This window comes from Vidua chalybeata, chromosome 12, assembly GCF_026979565.1.
Source record: "Vidua chalybeata isolate OUT-0048 chromosome 12, bVidCha1 merged haplotype, whole genome shotgun sequence".
Lineage (NCBI taxonomy): Eukaryota > Metazoa > Chordata > Aves > Passeriformes > Viduidae > Vidua > Vidua chalybeata.
Window position 1 is genome coordinate 7,028,716 of NC_071541.1, and position 27,117 is coordinate 7,055,832.

The 27,117-nt window shown below is 39.4% G+C and overlaps 1 protein-coding gene across 4 annotated transcripts in view; it reads right to left on the reverse strand.

The window, feature by feature from the left end:
* Positions 1-1,385: 1,385 nt before the first annotated feature.
* ATXN7 (ataxin 7) overlaps positions 1,386-27,117 on the reverse strand; it is an 86,854-nt gene continuing 61,122 nt past the window's right edge. For 3 of the 4 annotated variants that reach the window (XM_053953450.1, XM_053953451.1, XM_053953449.1), the window contains 8 exons: positions 12,996-13,248; positions 12,084-12,346; positions 11,272-11,354; positions 9,292-9,557; positions 8,676-8,874; positions 7,692-7,813; positions 6,459-7,410; positions 1,386-5,333 (listed from right to left, as the gene is read on the reverse strand). In XM_053953450.1, the coding sequence (XP_053809425.1) occupies positions 5,316-5,333; positions 6,459-7,410; positions 7,692-7,813; positions 8,676-8,874; positions 9,292-9,557; positions 11,272-11,354; positions 12,084-12,346; positions 12,996-13,248 (2,156 nt within the window). In that variant the 3' untranslated portion in view covers positions 1,386-5,315. The remainder of the gene's footprint in view (positions 5,334-6,458; positions 7,411-7,691; positions 7,814-8,675; positions 8,875-9,291; positions 9,558-11,271; positions 11,355-12,083; positions 12,347-12,995; positions 13,249-27,117) is intronic. The other variant, XM_053953452.1, reaches the window with a different exon arrangement.

Genomic DNA, 27,117 nt, shown 5'->3' on the forward strand with positions numbered 1-27,117 from the left:
TAACTCCTTTAGTGAACGGAGTCACCAGAAGAGAGAACCCAAGGAGCAGCTCTGCTCTGCCCCAGGGTCAGGGCTCCCTGGCACTGCCCTGCACCAAATGCAGCAAAGGAAGGGGAGAGGGAGGATGCTCCAATTCCACAGAGCTCCGAGAGCTCAGCGTTACACAGGGTGAATGCACCTTTTTTTCCTTTCTTAACCTTGCCTGTATTAGAGGAGACTGAACCCTGTATTAAATGCAGTAAAATGCAGAGTTATTCCTTCAGTGTTGAAGCAGAGTCACAAACCTGCCTGAACACGACGCCAAGCACAGAGCTCTGCTCGGCTGCAAACCCCCGACTCCCACGCGCTCCAGGCTGTGGTCACTTGTACGGCTCTGCAGAACCAGCTGCAGCGCCAGCAGCTCACGCAGGATGGCACAGGTGGTAAAAATCGCTACTAGGAAGGAAAAGGATTTGCAAGAAGGCAAGACAAAAAAAGAAATTAAAATACTCAGTAGCGCAAAAAGTAAACGTAGAACTACTAGAAGTGCTTATTATAAAAAGACAAAGCAGAACTTGCCTGTTGTCTGAATCCCGTTTGTATCTTGTAGCATTTATTCCAAATATTAAGAAAACCTTGTTTTAAGAGGGGAAAAAAAACCCAAACCAAAATAAAATAGAGACAGAATAAAGGAAGCTTTGCCACAGATGTCACTCTGAAGCCCTGTCCCACTAACAGGAACTTTACTGGTTTTACAAATGGCTCCAAAATTGCCCACGACACACGAGCCCCCAGTCATATGCAGAGAAAAGCTCTGCAGGAGTGGTTAACCTGCTGAATCCACACACTGGATCTTCAAACTATGAAAACACAGAAGACACTTTTTTAGGAGGAAAAAAAAAATCCAGGAAACGTGACGACTCAACATAACCACATCTGGGGCTGCAAAGGCTGCTGCTCATTATTCTGATTAGAAAATTATATAAAGTACAGTAGGTCTGTAGTAACAGAAGGTCCTTTGCACAGGAAAATGCTGCAGAGGTGACACAGGCACTGCTCAAAACCAGGTACCAACCCCCTGCAGGATGGAAAGCTCCAAACCTACCGGGCTGACTCGTGATGCCGAGGGACAATGACAGAATTTGACCACATCCAATTGTCTGAAATTAGTTCACATAGGCACCGGTACAGATAATGTTTTCCTTTAATAGCGAAGGATTTTATAATGAAGCAGAAACATATAATATATTCCATGCAACCAACCTCATTTATTGAAAAGTCCTAATTTTATTGCCTTGTTTAGTAACATGTTTGTTCAACAAACTAATCTTTTTCATGAAGCAAAGCACAACTTTTTCTTATAAATAGTATAAATTATTTTATTTACAGAAACTTGTTACAAAACAAATAGACTATATATTTATTTTTCTTTTAAATATCCAAAGTAATTTTTCTATCCCATGACATTTGTTCATGTACTATACAGCAGCCAACACAGAGTTCAGCTGATCAGATGCTCTTGATTATGTATACAAATTATCAAACTATTCACACATTTTACACAGGAGATTGCTTTTAGAACCAGGCTCAACACCGAGCAAGATGCTTCCAAGGCCTACATTCACATTGACATTATGTAGTGCTCATTTCAAAATTATCTTTAAAACATAAAATATCTCGCACAAAAGGTAAAAATGATTATTTTCTGCTGAACAGTGAAACATTTAAGAATCTTTCTAAGCCCAATTCCCTCCTCCAGGACAGAATGAGTAAAAGACGAGAGATTCCTTGGCAAGAGAACTCTTACAGGAAGACAACTGCCTTAGAAATGTCATTTGGAAATCACATCTATATTTTTTCATGGTTTTAAGAGGTACTTACTTGGGGTTTTTTTTCTTTGTTTTGGAATACCAACAATTTGGAACATTTCCTAAATTATTTGACTAATGAATATTGCTCCCCCCTTCCCAAAATGAGACAGTTAAATAAACTGCTGGTTAAAACCATATTTCAAACCCTTGGCATTATACTAAATATGAGTTATCAATGGGATTGTTCCAACATAAGGTATTCAAATGAAAAGATTTTACAAAAGCTACCAGCATAATTTGCTTTCTTTTGTCAACCCATCTCATTAATTTCAGATATATAACTATATGCATGTGTGTGTATACACACACACACACACACATATATTATATATAGGTGGAAAAAGCAAGCTCCAAAATTTCAACTGAACATTCAAGTCTTTTAAGGAGAAGCTGTCTAAACAGTCCAAGCTTAAAACTAGTTATATCAGGCACTTTCAGTTTTTCCGTTAGTTTTAAACCACATGAGACCCACACGGATGCGCACGCACACACACGCACACGAACACTAAAAAAAGAGAAGCAGTGTGTCACTTAACTAAATGGATCTTCTGGGAGTCAGGCAACTGATAAGCAATGCCACATCAACCACGAGGGCTCCCGGGCTCGGTGATCCTTGGTGTGGATCCACCCACTCCCAAGACAGGGAAAAGGGACACAGCTTTCACAAAACAGAGGCATCCCTTACATTGCAAAGTAGGCATGTTAACTATTGGCTTGGCAGTGAACCACTTCAAATTATAAAAAGGTATTTGCTTTTTTTTTTTTAATTAATTAATAAATAAATACTAGATGATCTCAATTGTACCAAAACTGGATATAAGAAAAAAAGACCTGTGCAAAAATACATATTTAAATATGTACAATCAATTAACAAAATATGTCTTCTGAAATAGGGATACTTCAATATTTATAATAGAACAAGAAATTCCAAAATAAAGATACAAAAGTATGTTTTTTTTCTTGTATAATTCTTTGTTCATCATTGCAGCAATTTTTTAGGTTAAGAAAACTGCAGGAGTCATAACGAGAAGTTGGAAAGACTATAAAAACTGTATCTCTTAAATTAATACCAAAATCTGTCTAAAAACAACCCAGCCACTGCAAATTCAATTTTGCAAGGAAAATTAATTTTAAGCTTCCTTAATTATTTACAGTAAGAACTATGTGACAATAAAAGCTTCAGGAACAATGTTCTGCTTATAACCAAGATCTAAAACATAATATTCAGAGCAGGTCTAGGGCAGGCAGAATTTATGCTCGGACTCTTTGCTCCAGTGGCTCAAGCCCACCTGGTGCAGGTGGCTGCACCCACTGGCTCTGGAGGAGCAGCCATCAGGAATTCACTTTGTACACACCTGCATGCTACTGATGGAGCACAAGTTTGCCATTTTGCTTTCAGATCAACAGAACCTTAAAAACCAGAGGACAGTTCAATCACAAACTCGTCAGCATCCAATCTTGCCAAATTTCTGTTTCCTTTACCTTTGTTTCTACCAAGAGTCAAATTGCACTTGTGACTGATGCTATCCTGAAGTGGAAGCTCTGCCCCAGGGACTTCATCAGAGCATGGATTTCTCTCCAAACGTGCAAGATTTAATACACTTGGATTTCTTTTTGTGGCATTTCGCTTTGGTTCCTTTTACACTAAACCAATTGCAGTTCTAACAATCCTTTCAACAGGGCATCCTATTAAATATGAATCCTTTTGTTCCTGAAAAGTTGTCTACTATTTTTTTTTTTAAGTTTGCATAATAAGAGTCTCTAGTACATTGCTTTCTCAGTGTGATCTTTTGTATCAATTCAAAGCTAAAGTGTCTGCATAGAGGCTTCTTGTTGTTTTGCTGTATAACAATGATTTCATAGGAAGTTCAGGAGAAACTGAAAGCACTGTTAGGTAAACAACTAAGCAACTGCTACTCAGAGTGGCTTTGGATTCCCTGATGTACTTACTACTTGCCACCAGAATGGGGAGAAGGCTGGGCTACGTGAACAGCTGGACAGGCTCAGATTGTCTCTTCTCAGCAATAGCTGATGCCCCTTTAAGGCAGAAAATAAAAATCTTCTTCGTTAGGATTTCATCTTCCTTTGCTTTGCCCCCTTAATAAAAGTTTAGTCAGTTTTGAGCCTTTACCTGATGTTTAAAAATTTAACAAAAGCATTCAGATTAGTTGAACCATAATACAATGAGCCCTTTGGCGGAATTAATTTTTGAGGTGTTTTGAAGCAAGACAAAATACTTCATAAAAATTGACTGGATTAGACAAAACTGCAAAGCCCCCCCATGCTCATAAAGCCTGGGATGACTGTGAAGCACAAACCAGTGCTTCACAGTGAACTCTGCTGTCAAATTGGCATTTATTCCAGAATTTGGACTAAAAAACCCCCAGATCTTAGCGAGTGGTAGAAGGCGTCACACATCAACAATTTTGTTACACAAACAAGGCAGAAAAAAACCTGACTTTTGTGGTTGTTAAAAAATATTTAAATATTTAAAAACTCATTTTTAAAAGGGCTGATTTTATCCACTGGAAGAGGAAGACAAATCCAGCCTAATTTCACCAATACAGTTTGTTTTTTTTTTTAAAAAGCAAAGGCCTGTGGTATACAGTATAGGTCAATAAATATGTTCTTTGGGCCTAGAGTTTATAGGTTATTTGCCTTTGTCTGTTTGATATTTTTGGAATTATTAAGGAACAAAATTAACTTTTCTTCCACAAAATCTCATTCAAAAGAATAGAAAATAGGTTTTGTATCACACAAATACGGCATTTTTATACTTGTTTTCTAAGCAGTGGCCTCAAACAAGTTTTTCTGGTTTTGTTGGATTTGTTTTGTTTTAAACTCCTGATAGCTTCTTATCCCAAATTACCTGCAAAAGGCTGGGCAAAACAGACTATTTTTTGAATTGTGCTATTTTTTTATATTCCATTAAAGGAACATTGCTATAAAAACACTAAAGCCATATTCCCTTCTTGAGGGCTTCTTTCCATTGTGCCTCACACATTTTTCCCCTTGTCACGGGGTCCTCTCCATTGAGGGTGTCTGTCTGGTTAGCTATCACCTACAAAAGACACCATCAGTATAAAAATAAGTCCACAGTAATGTTTATTTCCCCCCAGAAAACATTCGTTTGCCCAGCCAAACTATATCAAATAGTGGCAAGATGATGTACTCCTGTAAGGAAAATCTCACAGATTTGTAGCAAACAGTCCAGACCACTGTTAACACTGATAAGAGCAATTATGTGGCTGAACTTCATCCAGTGTCCATTTCTAGTATATTCACTGCTACAGACATGGCTTCAGGGAAATTCCTTGTTTAAGTGACAGTCCAGTAGATTTCCACACCTGAGGACCATGGGAAGTTGGGAAAACTCAAGGCATCTTGGAGTCCAGAAATCCAGATGGAGGTTTTGCTTGTAGTGAAAACTGTCCAGTTTGTTTCTCACCGTGGTGCCTTCAGCTATCAGGGACGGGCCTTCGGCTTGGGGGCAAGAAAAGAGAGAACCATCAGTGGAGGCACTGAAAACAAACTTATTTTGTGGCTAACAGGAGCATATTTGGGGGAAAAATCTCAGACACAAAGCAACCTTGATAACACGAGGTTGGCCCCTCTGAGACTTGAAAATCCTCAACTAAACCTCTTCGAAGTTATAATGGTTTCAAGCATGCTTTCCTTCTTAGTTCACTCAAATTGTATTTCTCTTTTACTTATATTGCATAGTTGAAATAGTAATTATTAGGTAAGTTCAAAAATAAATTCAGCCATCTGAAGGCTTTTTTTCTTAAGTAAACACACAAAAAGGTGAAATCTTCGTCTGTGGCTGAAACCGAAAATTAAGAAACCACTCTCAAAAAGTTCTTACTGACCTCCTGGGTCACCAGCTACAGAGATTTCAGTTTTTAGCAGCAGAGAAAACAAAGTTTTTTTGATTTTTAATCCTGAATGCACTACTTTTCCAGCGAGAGTTGTTTAAAAAAATACCAAAACCCCAAACTAATTTTTAAAATGGGATCTTACATACTCATAAGATCTGCTTCCTTTATAGTATATCTATTTGCCTTACCAACTAAAAAGGTTTATTATATGATTTATTATATTTAATCTCATTATTACTAAGAAGTTAGTCAATGACATCTTGGGATAATAGGCTTATTTTATCACAGTATCACAGTTCTGTTATCAGCATCATTATGTTCCACTTTGTAGAATGTTTATTCCTGACACAGAAACAAGGAGTCAGGCTGAGGCACACAGCTCCGTTCCACAGCAGGCTGGCATGGTTCACTTTTAAAATTATGGTTTAAAAATAAGGGGAATGAATTTTATCCGAAAGCAATGCACAGGCAACAGCATCTAAGGAGTTTGAAATATCCCATTTCAGGTTTCTTTCCTAAAATGTAGCTTTTTTATTTAGAACATTTATAAAAGTCTTGAGTAAATGTACCATAAGAACACTCAAAATGAGTACTGGACAAAGAGAAGAACTACCTTTTACTTGAGCAGGATCTGGAACTGGCTATCAATTTAATATTAAAGAGAACACATGAATTATAAGCATGTGAGGAGGCATTTCATGCTGGCTTAGTTTGAGACAAGATTTCCTACCTGATGAAACAGAGAATTGTTCATCAGTCCTTGCGTCCCTGGGATTGCACCAGTGTGTTTTGCATGAACATTGTTCACCGATGTCAATTTGGCAACTTTGTTTGATTTGCTGCTGCTGCTGTTGATGCTGCTTGAACCAGGTGAGCACTTTCTTTTCTTTCCTATTAATTTGTCAAGGGAAGTATGTGAATGTGAAAAACTGCTGTGTGAATTTACAGTCAGCTCACTAGACTGATGAACAAATGGCCCTAAGGAGAGCGTGGAGTCGCTGCTGTTCATCATCACACTCATTCTCTTTATGGATTCTGCAGGGCTCCCAGTTGGAGGACCCCTCCCTGATTGGTCATGTTTGAGGCTAACAGAGTTAGCTTTGCTAGTCATACAGTTGAGGCCAACGCTGTGGGACGAAGCTGTCACTGACGGATGATAGGAGGTCCCAGAGGTTCCAGAGTTAACCACACAGTTTTTTCTAAAGGACTCTGTGGAATGAGAAGGTGCGAGCAGTGCGGAACTGTTTTTACGCTTCTTTCCTGAGCCGCCGCTGCTACTGACGCTGCCGGTGCTGTTACAGGTGCCACTGCCAGCAGAAGATTCCTTAGGTTTGAAAGATTTGCTGGATTTCATTTTCTGAGGTTTGCTGGCCATAGGTGAAGGTACAGAGGAAAGCACTGTAGGTGTTGAAGGGGAAGAAGACACTTGTCTTGATTGCATACTGCAGACAGGATCCACTGCACCCAGAGCCGCGGGATTGGCATTTAGTGTCGTCCCGTGGGATGGTACCGATTTGCTGTTCAGAGACACACAGGAAGGAGAGACCAACGCTGGCGATGACATAACCGTGGTGGGTAAGAGGAACCCTGCTGCACTGACACCGTGCTGAGAAGCAGGCGTCAGGTTTGTCCGATGTGGGGCACGGACTGATGCTGTGTTACTGGATGCTGGAGGAATTTTCCTACAGGTGAACAGAAAAAACAAAGATAAAACCCCACATAGCCACCATTCTTCAGACTAATACCTCTATATACTAATAATGCTACCTTAAAATGATTGTATCCTGGGGTTGATTAATGCCTCTGATTTTATTAAACTGATAGTTAATTGTTGTGAAAAACTTAAAACACAGACCATCAACCTTCAGTCTGAACACAAGATTACGTTTTTAACTAGAATCACAAGGTTCCATGTACTTCTACAAACACCAAGAATAATAAGAACTCTTTCACTTCTACTCACTTCCACATCTGTGAATTAAGATGCTTCTCCAACATGAAGTCAAGTGCACATCGAATATGGTTCCACCGCTTGTCAAACACGTAATAACCTCTTCCAATTTGCTGACTACCAAATGTGCAAAACTGAAAAGACATGATTTTTATTGTTGTTTTCTACTTTCAATGACAACTCTCTGCATAACAATTTGTTTATGATAAATATGCTTTTAGATGTTTAAGAAGAAGATAAAAAAAAATATTAATTTTTATGTCTATGGCCCAACAACTATTTTTAATTTTTGGCCGTGGTATATTGAGATAATTTTCTTGTTTTCTGATACTCCCATACTTAATAGAAGAAGTCAAATTTGAACTCCCCGGACTAAACAGAGAAGGTTAGCAGTGTATCTGTTTATGTATAAACATTATACACCTGTACAGACACATATTTATGTAACATCTGCTTCTGAGGATCTACCAGCTATCAGCTAGAAATCTGTTTAAAAAAAAAAGGATATAATTTGACATCCAGGCTGGGCAATAAATTTGCTTTTAGCTATACTAACTTTTGTCAAAATTTAGATATTAAAATATCTTACTGCTACCTTTAATGTGATGTTGGTAACTTGAGTAAAAAATGTATGTGGGTGTGGAAGGGGGAGTCCAATAAGAAAATTGCATCAAAAAGACACTGTTTACTTATTCCAAAACCACAGCCCTTTAGAGCAGTTAGCAATTTCATCTTTAGTATTCCGGCATTTTGGTTTCTTTTGGACTGGGGAAGTGAGCTATGAACACATTTTTTTAGCATGTTTATTTTGCAACTAGCTAAAACCTTCACTGCCTACTAGGCCACAAAACTATTTTCTCAAAATATAGGGAGGGGGAAAAAAAAAAGGGAAAAAAAGTATCACACACCCTACAGAAAACCACCCCTAAAACCCCAAAGTAACTTGTTTACACAATTAGATCCAGAGAGAGACTGAGGTTAACTTTGCAAACGTACAGCGGCTGGTTGAGGATGATGACCTGAATAATGACAATCCAGTTTTTCAACAGGCTCTTCTTTTTCATCACATTCTCCCTCATCACTGGATAACCGAGATGCTGGCTCAGCTGCAGGCAAGGGAGGGTGTGGGGACTCGTGGACAGAAGGAGACTCACTGGGGGCATTTCCACTGTGCTGGGCTGGACAGCCTGGAGGCCTGGGCAAGGCAAGAGGTAACCAGGTGTTATTGAACCCAGTCCAGGTAAAAATTCCACCCTTTAAGTGCTTATTATTACTGAGAGAAAGAAATCTACATTAACAGATCCCTGGTGTTGTCCACAGTCTTGTAACCTGCCAAGGGCAAGGACAGTATGGTGGTACCCCTGGAAAAGCAGCGTTGCCCAGTTGTTGCTCAACCACTTCCATTGATTGCAAGTCAGCTTTTACTGCTTCAAACAGTAGATCTACTACTCCCTCCTCGCCAGGAGTTACCCTCAGCAGGTAATTGCTAATTGCAGACAGGCACCAGGCAAACACACTGCCCCGTCCAACAGATCTGTATCACTCCCTCAAAATCCACCTCATCAAGCTCCCAGTGTTCATTTCATACCACTGCATCTGCAGTATTCCTTACCTTGGAAGACTGGGGGGGTGAGGTTTGGGTTTATTAGGTAATAAAGGCTTTGATTCTGTAAGAGTAACTCCATGAGAATTTTGGTGCAGCTCCTGGGAAGTTTTAGTAGGTGAGGGATGTGGTTCCCTGAGAGGGGGCATCTGCTGATGATGATCCGAATGTCGAAGAAGTTCCTTTTCCCTGGTTTTGCTTTTGTGCTCAGCTAATAACACATCAAATCGTTTTCTTCGACCCTGTACAGCCCTCCGCTGGGTTAAGGAATGTGTCTGCAGAACCAGGAATAAATCATTAATCCCAGGCTATGACATTTGTGGAAGTCAAACACCCAAAACATGTGTCAAGAGCTCCAAAACAGAGAAAATCATCAGAGTCCTGGTTCAGTAAACAAATGGAAATACAACTTGGAAAACAAACTTTAAAATTGCTTGGTGGATGATTATATCCTTGTCTGATACAGAGTAACAAAACCTGAAATCTGATAAAAGGATTCTTTCAAACTTTTTTTTTAAAAAACCAAACTACCAAATTTTAATAAGGTTAAGACTAGAACCAAAAACTTTTTTACATCGATATTTCAATTGCCAACTCCTACAAAAACAAAAAGAGAAAATATTTACTTTCACTTCAAAAAATATTCAACAAAATAATGCTCAAAATCAGACTTCTAATGGGAGACCTGAAAAATATTTATAAAAGTACTGTGCTGCCTTCCATAAACTAATATATTCCTTGAAAACTAGTGTAATCAAATAGATATTGAGGAATTTAAAACATCCAGCAGTCCAGAATCCAGAGTCAGTCAGGACTCAAAGTTCTTTGAGTGTCCTGAACACTACAGACAGTAAGATGTGTATGTGTATAAATGGCACCCATTCCAAGTAAGGTGAAGTAAATGGAAGCTTTTTTTCTGAATTGTTAGTCACACACAATACCTTTTTAGTATGGCACAAAGGGTTTGATTTGGTTCTTTTTAGTAGGTAAAATTTTTTGTCACACAATTCAGATACAAATAGCAATTCCAAAAATTATTTTATGAACAGTATATTCTAAAGAATTGCTGAGGAATGTTTTTACTCTTTCACTTTTGATTTGCCTATTTCTCTTGTAAAATCTTGCAGTTTTCCCTCCTCTATTAGCAAAACAATTTCCTCCCCTCTGTAATTCCAAAAGGGCAATGTGTTCAAGTTCAGTTCCTCTGGGTCATTAGTGCCAGCTTCATGTACCTTTGTTCTGTAGGTGGTTTATTTACCAGACGTTTCCCAAACTGAGGGTAGAGCTGCTTTACAGGAAAGCAGCAAAACATTACACAAGTGCAGGGGATCTGGATTCTTGGTTGCTTGGGAGCAAGTGACAGCCCTCTGTGCTCCAGGGTTTTGGAGCCAGAGGATACATTTTGTCTGACTGAAAGTTTTATGATTGTTTAATTTAGAGTTTGACCTCTAGGTGTGCTCCATGGCTCTTTCAGGAGCTGGCTGTAGCAGTACATCCAGCAGCATTAGCATTTACACAAATTCCTACCAAGAACCTGCTGCAGACTCTGCTGGGGGGAGAGGAAAGAGTGTGAGAAGGGAAGTGCTTGAATTATTTAAATCCTGTATAAGCAATATTTTCAATGCTTATGAGGAATTTCAAACTTCATGATCTACAACCAGAAGGTTATCCCCCAAAAAGAGGAACACGCTTGCCCCCTGCTATCTACATGTGGAGTGACACGGTTTGTTCCATGTCAACATCCATGTTTAAAGGGTTTATACAAAAATATAAATCCTCCAGGTTACTTTGAGAAATGCTTTCTGAATAAATAATTAACTGAACTTCAAAAACAATTTCTTCTTGGTTCTGAGCAACATGTTTTGAGCGGTACCACTTACACTGGTAATTACCAACAAAAAAAAATTTGCAGTTCTCCATTTCCTATCATGTTCCTCAAGAATTTGAATAGAAACTTCAGATAATCTTATCCTGATTCAGATATCCTACCTTGCATGTTAAAGACCTAGTACAAGGTTTCCTGGTTTCCACATCAATGACACCACAGTATATATCAGGATCAAATTCTCTCTCTGTCAAAGACATGGTATTGAAAAGTTATCAAAAGACATTTTGAAATACTTACATCTAGTTTCATCATAAAAGTTAATCATATTAGAAACTTTTCAAATATGACACAGGCAAATGTACAAATAAAAATGCACAATAAAGTTGTACAAATGAATTTTTCTACACTCTCAGCAAGCTTATGGTGTGCTGAAATACAGATCTCAAGTCCACAAACACCTGTAAGTGACCTCAAAGGAGGATTTGATGCTCCCTGCTAGGAGTAGAGAACACCATTATGGATTGTGACAAACAAATGGTGGGTTTTTGCTTGTTGGCTTTGGTGTCAAGAATTTTCTACCATTCTACTAACACTTAAAATATTTGTGTTAAAAAGTGTAAAGAACAGACTGGGATACCATTTTTGAGTTTATCAGGTGCTAGTTTTTCTGTTTTCTGTGTACATTTGGACCTTCCATATAGAAAGAAGGAAACTAAAATTTTTAGATATAGTAAAGGAGTGTAATTTTAAAACTGTCAGAACTGTCAGGCATTTGAGATCTATACAGGTTTCTGAAAGGAAAAGCAAATTTCAAGGTGTTTGCATCCTTAAACTGTCAAATTACAGATTTATAATATTTAAAAACTCTTACTACAATTCACAATATTACAGGAGTTTTAATTTACTTCTGGAACTTATTTCCGTATATATATTTCTACTAAAAGGAATATAGTTAATAATTTTTAAAAATTACCTGACAATCTTTTATGTAAAAATTTCCTATTATTCGTATTTTCTTCAGGTTTCTTTTCCAAAAATGGAGGCACAGAGAGAAGACCTTTACCATTCAGTATCTGTCCAGGGGAAGGCAAGGGTGGCTTTGGTATTGAGGGACAATTAAGGCCAGTCTTTATTGAGGAACTCACAGTAGTAGAACAAGTTGGACCAACAGCAGCTTTCAGTTGGGCACCATCTATCTTTGGATGAATCTTTTCCACTTTGACAGATGGAGTCATACTGTTATTTATGAAAAACAAAGAGAGGGAAAAAAAAAGCTAAAATATGTTATTATTTAACAATACTCTGGTCTATTCCCAGTATAAATGCAAACTTTCCTCCTACTATCTTTCTAATTTTCACATTTCTTATGATACCCATAATCTCTTCTGTCCTTTTTTCCCCTGACACTTCAGAGTGTCCACAGAGTTCAGAAACCATTATTTGCATTCATGGACAGAGAGCATCACTGCAAACTGTCCAAAGCAACTGCAATGGACCCATTTTGTCCAGAGAGAAATGCACCATTCTGTAGCAGTAAATTTTACCAGCACTGCTGTTATCTCACATGTGCAGGTCAAAAACCACCTGAATCAGAGCTAAAACTCCCTTATAATCAAAGTATGCAGATTACATCAAAGAATTAGCAGCCTCTAGTAAAATGACCTTTATTCATGGTGATTTAAGATGCAGCTTTGCAAGAGTTCTTCCTCAATACAGATATGAGCATTAACTATGATCTTTGACTAGGCAGTGGGAAAAGATCTGGAGGAGTTTAAAATTATTATCTTCTAAACCAAAAAAGCTCTGAAACAAAAGGAAACTTTCTTGACATAGCAGTGTCTAGGCAAGTGATGACATTTAATTCTCTTTCAAAAGGCACACTCACATTTTGTCATGGGGAACTTTGCTGTGCTGTACCGAATGCATTAACCTGTTGTTTCCGCTGATCTGCAGCTTGTCTTTGGGTGATTTCAACAACTTGGAATTTGATGATGATGCACTAGTACCTCCACTGGATGAACGACTGCTCCCACTTCCACTGCTACCTTTGTTTTTTGAAGGGAAAGATGAAATGAGGGAAAATACTGAAGAGGAGGGAGGAGTCAAAGGCGGCTTGCTGGAGGAGCTGTGTCTTCTTTCTGAAAGAGTGAAAAAGTGTTTTAAGCTCCCATGTAGCAAGAATTTGTAAATACTTTGCTCCATTAATATTTTTCCTTTATTGGCTTGGGAGGTTCCCTGCCACACACAGAGCATAGAGGATTCAAGCCTCTCTGTAATCCATGAGGTTCCACTCAGTGCTGGTCTCCAGAGGGTTCCCGGAATCTCTTTGAGCTTTGGGAGCTGCACATCTCAGCCACTAAGGCTTAGCTCTCCCTCCATCTCAAACAACCAGCTCTGGACCTCAGACACACAAAGCCAAGGGACCCCTGTCCTCAGGCCAGGCAAGCTTAAATACCATATTCCCTTAAGGGATAAGGATTATCTGTATGTCTCCTAATTGTCAAAATTATATAGAATCCATAATTTTCACTTTTATTTCATGACAAACTTCTGGTATGATCTATCAGACCCCCAGTATGGAACACCTCTGAGAATAGCTCAACTATTGACTACACTGGGTTTTTTAAGCATTGTTGTTTTTTGTTTGGGTTTTTCTCCTCTTGTTTCTATTTATCAGCAGCATCAAAAGCATCAACAGATATTCTTCTACAAAAACCTGAATATCGGAATTAAGAGAGGTCAGATTCCATCACTGAATATGTTTTTTAATTAACAAAAACCATGAAAACGTCTATGTTGCTAGCACCATTTCAGGTAAAACAGTATCTATTGTAAAGGTAGTTCTTTAGAACCATGAATTCTCAAAACACCTGGCAGCTTCCAGCTCTGCCTACACAGACACAGAATGTGTGCTCACTGACACATGGACACTGTGATTCCTCGAGGATCTGTGTAATCAACACCTACTTAAGAGACACTTCTGGCAATCAAGTAAGTGAAAACCACAGATCTCAGAGACACAAGAAAGAGGTCTGTCAGGGGAGTGCAAAGGCAGTGGTAACACCTCTTCTGCAGCCAAGTACTGTTAGAGGTACCCAAATCCACCATGATCAATCTCAGGATCACCTTACAGATTTTGACTTGAGTGAACTGTGGAAGCAGCAGGCTGCTCATGAAGCTACAAACACAGCCAAGAGTGACAGCCAAGTCCAGTGCAACCTGTGCAGAAGCCTGTAACGCTCTGGGAAATGTAAATTAGTACATCTGTGTTCTGCTTCTATGACCTATTTGGAAGTAGCACTTGAAATGTGTTCATTAGCTTAGAAAAATGAAAGTAATGAATGAATAGAGAGCTTGGATTAAGAAAGAAACTGAACCAGATCCTGGGTGTTTCTCTGTTTAACTGCAAAAATGGGTGCAAACTACCTAACAAACCCTCTGCAAAATTTTCCAAAATACTTATCACTTCTGAATGGGTAATTACCAAGAAGTGGAGAAGTCAAGTGTGAAATGCCCGACAAAAAATACCACACAAATTCAGTAACTTATCAGCCATCTCAAGGAACAACTGCTTTTAAATTTTACTATTTAAAATAATTACTTATGAAAATCATCCATTTCATTTTCTAGAACCAGCTGCCACTATAGAGTCTGTAAATGAAATATTTTAGCATATTTATGCTCTAGTAAATGCCTGTGCTTCTAGTATGACGCAGTGCTTATTGCCAAATGGCTTTTTATAGCAATGGCAAGCATCCCTGAGTAGCTCTGTTAAGTTACTATTTGAGGGCCATTAGAGTTCAGTGATGCTACACCCTGTGAGATAATGAGAAACATTACTCAATACTCTTGCACATTCTGTATATTTAGAAAATGCAAAATCCAAGTGCTTATGACAGTTACAGATAATCTCCAAGAAGGCAGCCGATGACTAATGCAATCCTTGGGAGTTTGTTATGATGACGTTTTCTTTCTGAAGGAAGTGAGAGTATTACTTTCTTGAAAAAAAACTAGCAGATGAAAAGCAGAAGGGACTAGAATAAAACTGACAATCTCCTTGCATTACATCATTAGGAAGAAACTAAGACAAAATAGTAACCTCAGCTATCTATCTGGATGATAGGAATATTTTATCTTCTGGCAACTGCAAACTGAGATGCTACTGCTCTTTGTACAAATGTTCAACAGCACCAGGCTCAACCAAGTGAGTTTAACGGAGAAGTGTTTTAAATTGGTGATAACCAAAAAAAAAAATTACCTAAAAGAACTAAGGCTAATGGCTGATCACACACAAGTTTACAGTCTACCTGTCAGAGAGGATTTCCATATACAGACACACACCCCCAGAAAAAAACCTATCAAATTAACTTTTTCCAGAATTCTGGGACAATTTCTGAAAGAGATATTGTAACAGTGCAGGGCTGTGAAATCTTCACTTACCACTTCTGTGCATAACCATGACCCACGACTTATGTTGTCTATCAACAAAACAAGAAGAATTTTCAGCTCATTTTTCATAACCTGCCTAGACCTGTTTTTTTTTGTTGACATACACACAAGTTGAGGTAGGGCTGCAATTTGTTGATATTTAATGTTTCAGTCTTTTTATAATATTGATAGTTTTAAATGAAATCTACTTAAGAACTGTTTTGCAAACCATGTGAAGAGCACTGAAGTCTCATCTTAATAGAGAAAGCTAATATTATTTTTGAAACCAGACGTGTTAAGAATTGCATATTTGATCTAATTAATATAGTTACAGAGAGACTGCCACAGTTTTTACTGGAAAAATGACTACACAAACTGTCACTGAATAATCAAGACCACCATGCTTTTTATGCTAAGCATATTACAATAATAAATTCTACTAATCTTCTGCCAATTTAACATAGTTCCCATTTGTCATTAATTCTCTCTCAGTCTGAAAACATTTAAAAATATAACTATCTCCAGGTGTTCAGTTTTCAAATTTTAGAGGCTGGCAATCACATCCCTTCCCCTCACATAACTCTTGAGAGGAAAACAATTTTTTGTCATGATTGCTTATATAGCATATAAAAGTGGTATTTCCATTTATGCACCTGTGTATGATGATTCTAAACTCTAAAATTTAGGGGAAGGAGGGTTTTATTGTTGTTGTTGCTTGGGTTTTAATGATGATTTTTTTTTGGTTGGTTTGTTTTGCTTTTTAAATATCAGAAAAATGTAAGTTTTGGCTTTGGACAAAGAACCAGAAAGTCTTCATTGATGCCACAGCACTGGAAAGAATCTGATCTAAAATGACAGCTGTATTCAACACTAAGCTTAACCAATCAGACTCCTCCTTAAACACCTTTGCATTTATACAACAGGTTTGTGACACTATGGAGAGGGGCTGGACACAGTAAGAAAGCTGTGAAAAGAGAGATGGCACCCCAGCAAAAGATGTCTCGCTCCAGGACCAGGATAACTGTCAACTATCAAGCTGGGAAAACACAGCATCTCTGTGCTACAGCTGAGCAAGTATTATATATGCATCAGGCCAAAGGACATAGGACTTCCTGATAAAAATAGATATTGATAATATAGATCTCTTCCAGAGCTTAAAAATAAAGTTTTACCTGGCCCTTAGTCTGGCTGCCAATTTTCTTGGGTTTAAAAATCCTTTTTTCCATTGTTTATTTCCTACTAAACATGCAGCAATCTCTGACAAAATGCAAAAAAGTAACCTGGAAAGGGCAGGAAAAAAAAGATGGAAAAAAAAAGAAAGCTTCTCATCGTGTTTGGCTACTACTGCTTATTCTTCTCTCAATGAGTGAACAGTTGGACTTACTGTGATTCATAACTTATTGCTATATGAAAAGACAGTACCCTTTTATAGAAAAAAACCATTTGATTTTTTTCATAAAATGCCACTTTCTTTGCTGCATGCTTACAAAAAAAAAAAAAAAATTAAGAAAAAATTAAGAGAAACAATAATCTTAAAAATTTTCAAGACATTCCTCCCAGGTTTATGCTTGTTTCCCAAAAGCTAGCAAGTATTTTGTGTTGTTCATTCTCTCTGGGCACCAATTAATAGCTTTGGACAGCACATACAAGATGTACAGATCATGTTTCATAAACCCATTTTTTTAATACTGACTCCTTACATAAGTACTGGGCAAAAAGTCAAAGTGCCCCGTGTCAGTGCTGGTGCAACTGCAGCAAAAACAAAGCACACCCAGGAGCACACACACAAGTTTGGTTCAGCTAGACATGTTGGAACTTCAGTGAACATTCAGAAAAAGAGTTAACACAGGTTAAGAGTATTGTGTAGAGTAAATGTAAGAGTACTCCTCAAACTATAGATTAGATGTGTATATTGAAACAAAACATAAAAACCCCTTTATGCTTAAGCAATTGTTATTTCATATCTGTATTACAAAGTATAAGCACAATAATTGTGAAACTTAAAACAAATTTGTCCTTTTCTCGATCATACTGAGCTACTGTGTGTCTTGTCATCTGAGAAATTTAGACAGGCATATTAAAACAAACATCTTCTACCTGAAGATAAACTTATTTCCTGTCAGTGAGAGTATTTCATTCCTAGAATAATGGAGAGCTAATTGCCTTGCTCTTCTCATTTCTCCAGGAAGCTCAGATCCATGACATGACATCAGAGCACAGACACTGCTGTGGAAGGGCACCTCAACATAGCTCCAGATTTTACTTAGCAAGCAACTAAAATCCCTTTTGCAGCTCTAGTCTACCAGCACTCTGATCTCATGACGACAAAGAAAAGAAAATTAGGTACATGAGGATTTTGCAGGAGAAACTGGGAACTAAAACAATCACAGGCACAGCAGGCAAATTACTCCTCCTTTGCTGCCACCCTGGCAGTGTGCAGCTGCTTAGTCTGTGCAGGAGCTTGATCTGCTGCTCGCTCACTTATTGCTGCTTCATTATCCTACTCTAATCACGGGACCTAGATACCAAGGATTCTGCCTTAATCTTCCACTGATGTCCTTTTAATCATGCCATCAATTCTGTGCACACTCTAAGTCAGGATGAGGTCACTCCAACTGTGTGGTGTTTGATCTTACACATTTAGCTGAACAGAGAGCAGCTGAACAAAGCCATCTCCACTTCAGCAAGAAGGTTACAAAACAGAATATTAATGGATCCCAAGCAACCTGTATGACAGACCAACGAGGCCTGATGGGCACCAGTACTATCCATCATGTCCTGAAATGCTTTGTCTTACTGTTTCATTAAAAACCCTTGGTTTGCATCTGGCAGCTGATGTTATTAGTTTATCAGTGTTAGTAAAACCACAAGAAGAAATCAACTGACAGTCACATATGCTTGTGGCACTAAGAAACAGCCATATATAATATCTTTTCAACAGATAATGACCAACCAATACTGAGGCAACCTTATGTCTCCCACTTCCTCACTTGAGAAATATTCAGCACAGTAAGTTTACAGTTTTCCTAGACATTTATTTTGGAGAACTAAAATCCACTCACAAGTGATCACTGTGCAAAATATGTTCAATAAAGGTGTGTTAAATTATGCATAAGCAGGGTCAGTTTTGTTGCTGACATTAAAGAAAAGAGAGGGAGAAATGGAAAGTGATCATCTTCACTAGTAAGATACTGAATGCCAACTTCAGTACTTTGAAATATTTCAAAGAGGAGTTAATTATGTAACTAATTTAGGATAAATTATTGTTTTTCTGGTATAACTACAGCATAGCCAGGATGGGTTTTAATTCTCTAGTAACACACACTACCTGGCCAGGAATGCCATCTCCTCTGTGGTACCTGCTGCAAAATGGCCCCAAACCCAGCACACCTCCCCTGACAGCTAAGATTGCCACCACAGGAAAGAGAGTGAGGAGCAGATTGCAAACACAGTTATTAAGACTATGACAATAAATTAATGTATTTAAATAAATAACTTTCAAGTATCTTCCTTTCCCAACTGCTGCTCCTCCACAACCAGTTTTTTAATTTTTCCTTATTTGTTACTAATCCTTTCAAAACCCCTTGTAGTCAGCACAGTAGTTCTGTAATCAATTTCCACTGGATTTAAAATTCCTCTGTACAATACATGGGGTTTCCCCTAAGAGATATAAAATAGCCTTTGAAGTATCAAGCATAGTGCCATCCCAAGCCTGCAGACAATCTGGAGTTTTCTGTGTTGTGTAGTGGCAAACTGGAATTAAGGACACTCCCATCCGGTTTGCTTGAGCTACTCAGAACCCCCTCAGAGCAGTAAAACTCTTGAGAACAGTGTGGGAAAACTGATAGAAGCAGGACACTAAATTATTCATGAAGCAGAACCACAAGCAAAGAAGGAGCCAGGGAGATGAACTGTTGGAAAGTCTCCCCTCATCACCCAGAGAAGGATGCTCACCCATCCTCCTCCTTGCTCAGGTAAACCCAAATGCAAGGGCTTTAACATCCAAGGCCAAACTTCTGGTACAGTTCCCCAATGAAATGTGGTCATTAACTGTCCTGTAAATCTGTTAGGCACTGAAATACAAATATGGCAAAGTTATTATGGAAGGACAGTAGAGTGTCTTAGAGGCTAATGGGGCCATGGAGAGATTATAACATCCACACTATGAACACTAATCTCTGTGTAGCTTGTTGATGACATGACAACTGCATTGATACCTGCACTGTCTGATTAAAAGGCAGCTACTGAGTAAGTCATTCTTCCACTATTAAAAAAAAAAAAATCTTATTTAAAATAAGCTTCGGAAAAGCCACAGCGATGACAAACAAGAGCATCAAACAGAGGTAAGCAGCAAAGATCAGCAGTGCCTCAAGATGCACTGGGAGTCAGCTTTGACACTCTGGGTCAGCTTTCACAAAAATACAAGACAACCATTTTCCAGCTGTTTATGTTTGCCCTTAATGACAATAAAGAAAAGCTTCAACTTTTCAAAAAAAGTATAAAGCAAATTCAAAATACCTCAACATTATTGCAAAGTTTACTAAAAACTTTACTAAAAACTTACTAAACAAAAGATTAATAAAGAATGGTGTACTGAAAGATGCAAATAAAAAAGGGAAGAACCACCACCTAATTTCTGCTTTTCTCTCTCTCTGCCCACTCTCTACTCAGAAATTAGACTGACATCTCTAACACCATGTTCTTCCTCTTCAGCATCAACAAAGTTCCTGAGAGGACCTTATCACGTAATATAATATTGTGTCATGACTTCAGATGATCTCACCTATCCAAATGCCTGCCTGGCTTTCATCTTCCTAATGCTTCTATTCACACCAGATTGGGAATTAAATGTTTTCCCCTGTAGCTATTTCTTTACACCTAGCAAACTTTAAATGTTGTATGTTGACTGTCAGACTCAGTTCTGCTACAAAAGAAAAGGTGCTGACAATGAAAACTTGCTTAAAAGCTGTTAGTGAACCAAAATACAAAGGGGGCTACAGCTAACTCAAAGTTCTGAAGATGGGTATAAAAGAAAGGCCTTGAGATGGAAAGTTCTCCACACAAAAGAGATCAACAAGAGAGAATTGACTTTGTTTTGAGCATGGAAATAGGAGGAAATATCACAGGGTGTACTCAAAAATAGTGATGTCAGCTAAGGAAATCACATTCTTTGAATTTGTCATTAAGAAAGTAGAGGATAAAAACACACTGAGCACAAATATTTTTCTTATGTACTAACTAGTGACATCCACTGCCATGATACAAGAGCTTTGTAAGATTAAAAACTAAAATATAAACATGTACATGGCTATTTGAACCGGCCAATTACGAAGTCCCTCTCTGCTGATGGAAGTGAGGAGGGAGCTCCCGGGGCTCTCTCTGATGTCACACCCGTGCCTCACCTGTCTCTGTACCTGCACACCTACAGATGTGACAACCCACGTGCTTCCCTTTGGCAAAGAGGGCACTCCACACTGAGGGGCAGTGCCCACCTGCAGGAAAAACTCATCAAGAAATGAGAGCAGCATCGGGTTCTGACTATACAGCTAGCACCCCTCTTTCTGTTCTGAGGTTTTAAGCACAAAATGTTTAACTCTTTCACAATGGAAAAGGACAATAGGAAGCAAAACAGTGGTATTGCAATTTTCAAATTTCCAAAATTTGAAATCCCTTGAAATGTAAACATGCAATTTGCAACATCAGTGGAAAGCAAATAACATGGTTTCTTCTTTTAAGTAAAATCCTTACCTTACTTTACCCCAATCTAACATTTTTAGGCATTAGTAAGTTTTGAAGGATAAAAAAAAAAAGATCATTGCTGCTTATTTCATTATCACTGAACAACCAAAACTGGCATGAAGCAACTGTTTTCATGTTTAAAAACACTGACCACATTAACTTTACACTAATTAAAAAATTACTGCAGCAAAATCCTAGGGAAATCACTAATACAGTCAAATGAGGGCACAGACCTACTGTGCCTGCACAATAGTGTCTTTCAAATTAAATATTACCAGCCTTTTCACACTTCCTTTTGAAAGAATGGAGCAATGCTGTAATTAGGATGTGCTAACTAAAATGTTTGTGCAGTTTAACCTTTTAAATGAAAAACATGACTGCACTTGACACATGCAGGCTGTGCCTGCATTTCCCATTTCCCCCGGAGCCCAGACAAACAGCACAGACCCTCCTGCCCACAGCCAGCCATCCGCAGAGTGGAACACGACGTGTTTGCCCTCTGATTTATAAATCACACGGGCGAGCACGCTCAGAAAAACAAGCTAAAATGAACACACTCTTACTAGTTTCTTTAATTAACATTTTGATTAACAGCTGCCAATTTATCTAAGAGGCTGACAAGACTGCAATCCGCTGTCTATCGTTTGATTGCTATTTTTTTTTTTTTTCCCTCTTGCCAGTCTCCCATCTGAGCTGTGGCTTTTGGGGATTTTCCGGTTTCCGCAGGGAATCCACTCAAAGCAGCGTCTGGCCCTGTCGGGCAGCGCCTCTGCCGGGCCTGCAGCTCTGAGGATCAGAGCTCCGGGGTTTGTCCCTGCCCGTGGCCCGCTCGCTGCCCGCCTGCTTTTGGAGCCGTGCCAGACGGCTCCGGTGACATTTCAGAAGGGCTCACGGGGCCGCCTGCAGTGTTTAATCCCTCGCTGTGGGATTTTCCACAGAGCTCGCCGAGGCCCACGGCCCCGCAGGCAGTGCCGCCGGCCACGTCCCGGCTGGCCTCGGGCACCCCGGGCTGGCCTCGGGCACCCCGCGGCCACCAGTGCCCCCAGACCTCTGCCCAGCCCCGGCTTCACCCGCAAAGCTGCTGCCAGCCACTCTGGGGGTGGCACCGGCACTGCTTAGACACAGCCACGGCGCCAGGCTCCGTGGATGCTCCTGCGATTCCCACGGAGAGCTGCCAGGCCATGCCAGCGGCTCCAGGACAATTTCTCCAGCCTGTCACCAGCCACCCCACCTGGGGTGACATGGCCCAGCCGGGGGGCACCCACCACCCCCAGAGCTGCAGCTCCCTGGGGTACCGGTGCCCTGAGGGGCACAACCCCTGCCACCCTGGCAGATACTCCTGCTGTGCTTTTCCAGCAGCAAAAATTCACTCCACTATTGCTGGCCTGAACTTCCAGACACATCTCCACATCCTAAGTCTCCGTGCTTTGAGGTCTGACTGTCAAGGTCTGATTTCCACCCAAAGCCAGCACACGGACAGGAAAATCTAATTTTTACCAAATTATTAATTTCTGGACCATTTCCTAAGTAATCACTTATAAAAATTGCAGCATATCTGCTGACAAAAGGAATAGGAAAAACCAGTTTGTGGCTTTTGCTCTTATTTTAAGTTACCATAATAAAAGCTAAAATTTTTGGTCTTCCCTCACTTATCAAATTACACACAAATTCATTTTTAAAACCAAGCAAATTACTTTTTCACTAAAATAAGTTTGCCAAGAAGAGAGGCAGCTGGCTTGTACAAACACCTTTGTATATTTAGCATCAGTGTGTTATAATACTACTTTTCTTCATTAAGAAGATTTAAACAGAAGATGGGAGTACTATTTCAGCAGACTGGGTTTTGTTAGGGTTGGTTTTTTTTTTTCTTTATTTAAAGAAACTTGCAGAAACCTGGAGGTTACTGCTCCCATTACCAAGCTTAGAAATTAATACTAAATCCTAAACCACAGATACTAAATACTAATGTTCCCATGTCTATGCATTCACAATACTAGACAACAACTAGCTCCTCTGTGGCTCCAAATTTCAAGAAGTTGACAGCTCACGTCACCTACCCATTAATTGTTAATGACAACTGAGGAATACAAAGACATTTCCTTGGATTATGCTCTTTTTAAAACACTACTCCTTCCACCACTAAAATTAGTACCAGAGGCATGCATGTTTTTGGAGGATTTGTTTCTACTGTACACTCCTCTACTTCACACCCGTAATTAAAACTGGGTAAGTCTCCAACAGATTTTAGTGGTTCACAAAATTCTTGACTTCAAAATACTATGCGGGGAACCAGCACTGATGTATTTGTTAGAAACTAGAATTCTTAGTCTTTGATTTGGCCCATTCTTATTTTAAGGATAAGAGGGCAAATAAGTTTCATTCTGTTGCTTGTTCTACAAATAAACTGACCAAGACCAGGCAATGTAATTCCCACATGGAACAATGCAGAAAGCTGTCTTCCTTCTGGGTAAGGGTGAGGACAAAGAACCCAACTGCTAAGAAACCCCAGCAGCTGGGCATCAAGGCAGGAGCTGGAATGGAAGGGAGAGGCATGACGGGACACTCACACAGGGAGAGAGCAGCCTGGGCCCACGGGAAGGCGCACAATGGCACAGAGAATACAATGGGATTTTTTGCCTGCTTATGTTCTAGCAGGAGCATATATGCCAACTGCCTCGATCCAGGCATTTTTACCTACTATTTTCCAATGTCTAAAGGCTCCTGAGTAACATTATACAGTAAATATTAATAAAGTTTCACCTTGAAATGCATTGTGCATGTGGCACAGTGAAATCATGTGCTGCCCGTGTACTGTGACAAATGCAAAAGTAATTTTAAGTTAACATAGTAAAAGCAATCCATTATGCAAGGCAATGAAATTAGTAAGTTCTTTTCCTGGTACTAAATATTGCAAGACGTTTTATCTTCCATCAACAATACTTGAAGACATTGAAAAAAATCCCCAAAACATCAACAAAATTACATTCAATATAAACACTCATACCATCAGTTAATACCTGAGTTCAGAAGGCTAAAATTAGCCCTGCAAGCTGTGATAATGCAGTGTGCAGATCCATACACAAAGAACACCCACCTGCACACACTGCTCACTCCCAGGGAACGAGGCTGCAGAGAGGAGACTCCTGCTCTGGCATCAGGACAGTGCAGGAGGAAGAGAAGCAGTTTGATTTGAATCACTGCAGAGAACCCAATTTCCAGGTCTTTGGTGTTACACAATCATCCAAGAAGGACAACTTGAACTGTGCCAAAACCATTGCAATAGAAGAAAGTTTGCTTCCTACCACTCCAGATAAAGAACAGAATCAACCCCCTCCCTTTTTTTTATTTTCTCACTGAACACATGAAACACAAAAAGGTATTTATATAATTTGTGATGCTATCACTACACACACACATATAGTAGCTCCCTTGTATGAATGAGTACTGCAGAATGTCAAGAAACTGAAAACAAACAAATAAACAAGAATAAAACTGGGGGAATGGAGAGAATCCAGAAGTTGAAGTATCCCACACATTTTGCATTGCCAGGAAAATTCATTTTAAGAATAAAAATTCTCCAGCCAGTCTTTTACTTGCATTACATTTCTTGTCTGGTTTTGTGAAGTGAGATAAATGCAGCTCTATCACATCTCCTTCCACTTGCCTACATTACAGTGGTCTGTATTTCAAAATTAGGCTGATTGTAGTAAAACTGAAGAGCTGGATTTGAGATGGCGTCCTCCCAACCCCTGCTGGGAGATGTTCTGAAGATACTGGTGTTTATCATTAACAATAAAAGCAGCATTCAGACAGCAAAGGTAGGACTTCTTGGTACTGTTACAGAAGGAAGGCAGGAAGATCTTTGCTGGCTGGACACCATGAGCACATTCCAGCCCAGTCATGCACACGTCTTATTCAATTGGTCAGGGGAAAAAAAAAAAAAAAAGCGAAACACGACATGACATGAAAACTGAAGCTGTCTATGCACAGGGCAGGAGGTGCTGCAGTGGGAGAGTGATGGCAAAACACAGAGGACAAAGCCACAGACAACCAGGCTTCACTGTCTTCACCACATATTAAGACTCACTTATCCTTTCTCAAAATTCAGCAAACTCGGGCACCAATTTCACAACCACTTTAAACCGGCTGCTGCGAGCTAATACTGCCACAGGCAAAAAGCATTGCTGCCCTCTCCCCCAATCCTGACCACTCAGTCTGAGCCTCTGCACCATCTGCTCTGTCCACAACAAAGAGCAGAGCCATCCGTTCAAAGGTCTGACAGTGTCACAAACCAAATGCCTGCTTGTGCCAAAGCTGGCAGTGAACTGAGCAAGGACTAGCAAGAATTAAACTGTGACTTGATCCCAGGGAGAGGGCTGCAGGCGTAAGAAATGGGCAGAGAAACAAACTGCGTTGTGAGCTGCAGTAATGATTAAGTTTGCCAGTTCCTAGAAGCTTTGAGGGGTACATAGAAAAAAATCAGACTTCCAAGGAATTTCATCTGATTGATATCAACAGTGCATAAGCTGGGCTTGCTTACACTGCAGCCTGCTTATGTTTACAGTTAGTACTCTCTAAGATGATTTTGTTGTAAATATTTTGCTTTAAAGAGATTGTTTGGTTACTGGCTACTATTATTATTCTTCCGGGAAGGAAGAGAATAATGGGCATTGAGCCAACATCAAACATCTTAAAGTTGATCAATTGAGGACTCCAGCGTGGTTACTTAGAAAATCAACTTTGCTGCTATGGGGAGTGCATGGAAAGAGCCCCTCGATTTGCTACATGACACCACAAAGCCAACCTTAGTAAAAGATAAACAAATTAAAAAAAAAAAGTAGTGCTACTGCATTGTATGTGGAAACAAGTGCTCTGAAGTACCAGCATGAATTAAATTCCCAGAACCACAAGACAATGCATTTTGAAATACGTGGATTTTTTTTTCTCTAGCAGCTAGCTGCCACTTTGGAGAGTGTTTTACATGCTGCAGAACAAAACAAATATATTGGGCAAGATTACTGGTTTTGATGTTTTCTTTTCCAAGTGAGCAAGCTTAGAAGTTCCTCAGGTTTCAGAAAACTGGAGTGAGTCCAAAATAAAATAGATTACTTAGTACAGAGGAACAACTTGACAGGCTTGTTGGTGCACAATCAAGTGACAGCATTTTATGCCTTCCTATCAACTACACTTACACAACATGCTTGTTTACACCAGAAATACAAAATATAACTGCTACTCATGCAGCACATGTGTACACATAGAATGAAGTTTCTGTATAGAATTGTGTCATTTCCAGGGATAAAATCAGGAAAGGACACGGAGTCCATTAGATTTCAAGTGTAGCCACAGTTATCGTGAATCTCTGCCACCTGGACAACTGGGACAGGGCAGAGGAAATAGCAAAGAGTCCAGGAGCTCTGCAGGGCTTTCACCACATCCCAACTATCTGCCAACTCCAGCCATCCTGGATATGTTCTTGTAATCACAGAAAAAGAAGCTAAGTATGGCCCTAAAGGTCAGTGCCCATCCTCAATCTGAAGAGAGACAAATCCTACAGAGATACAAACTTGGCACTGACCAGTTCCTAGGTGTCATTCTCAGTCTGTGGCAAGCAAGATGTGAGCATCAAGCCTTGCAATACCACACACATATATAAGTTTATATAATTTCTATGGCTATTAAAGCAGTCCCAGGTATTTTTAGAAGCTAGCTGGTGGATTGCTTCGTGACCCACATGATGACCTTTGGTCAAATAGTACATGTCACTGTGATGGGGAGGGAACTGAACTGTGGCAGCTTAAAAACTTTTCCTCTGACCTTAGAGGTCAGGAGAGAGCCAG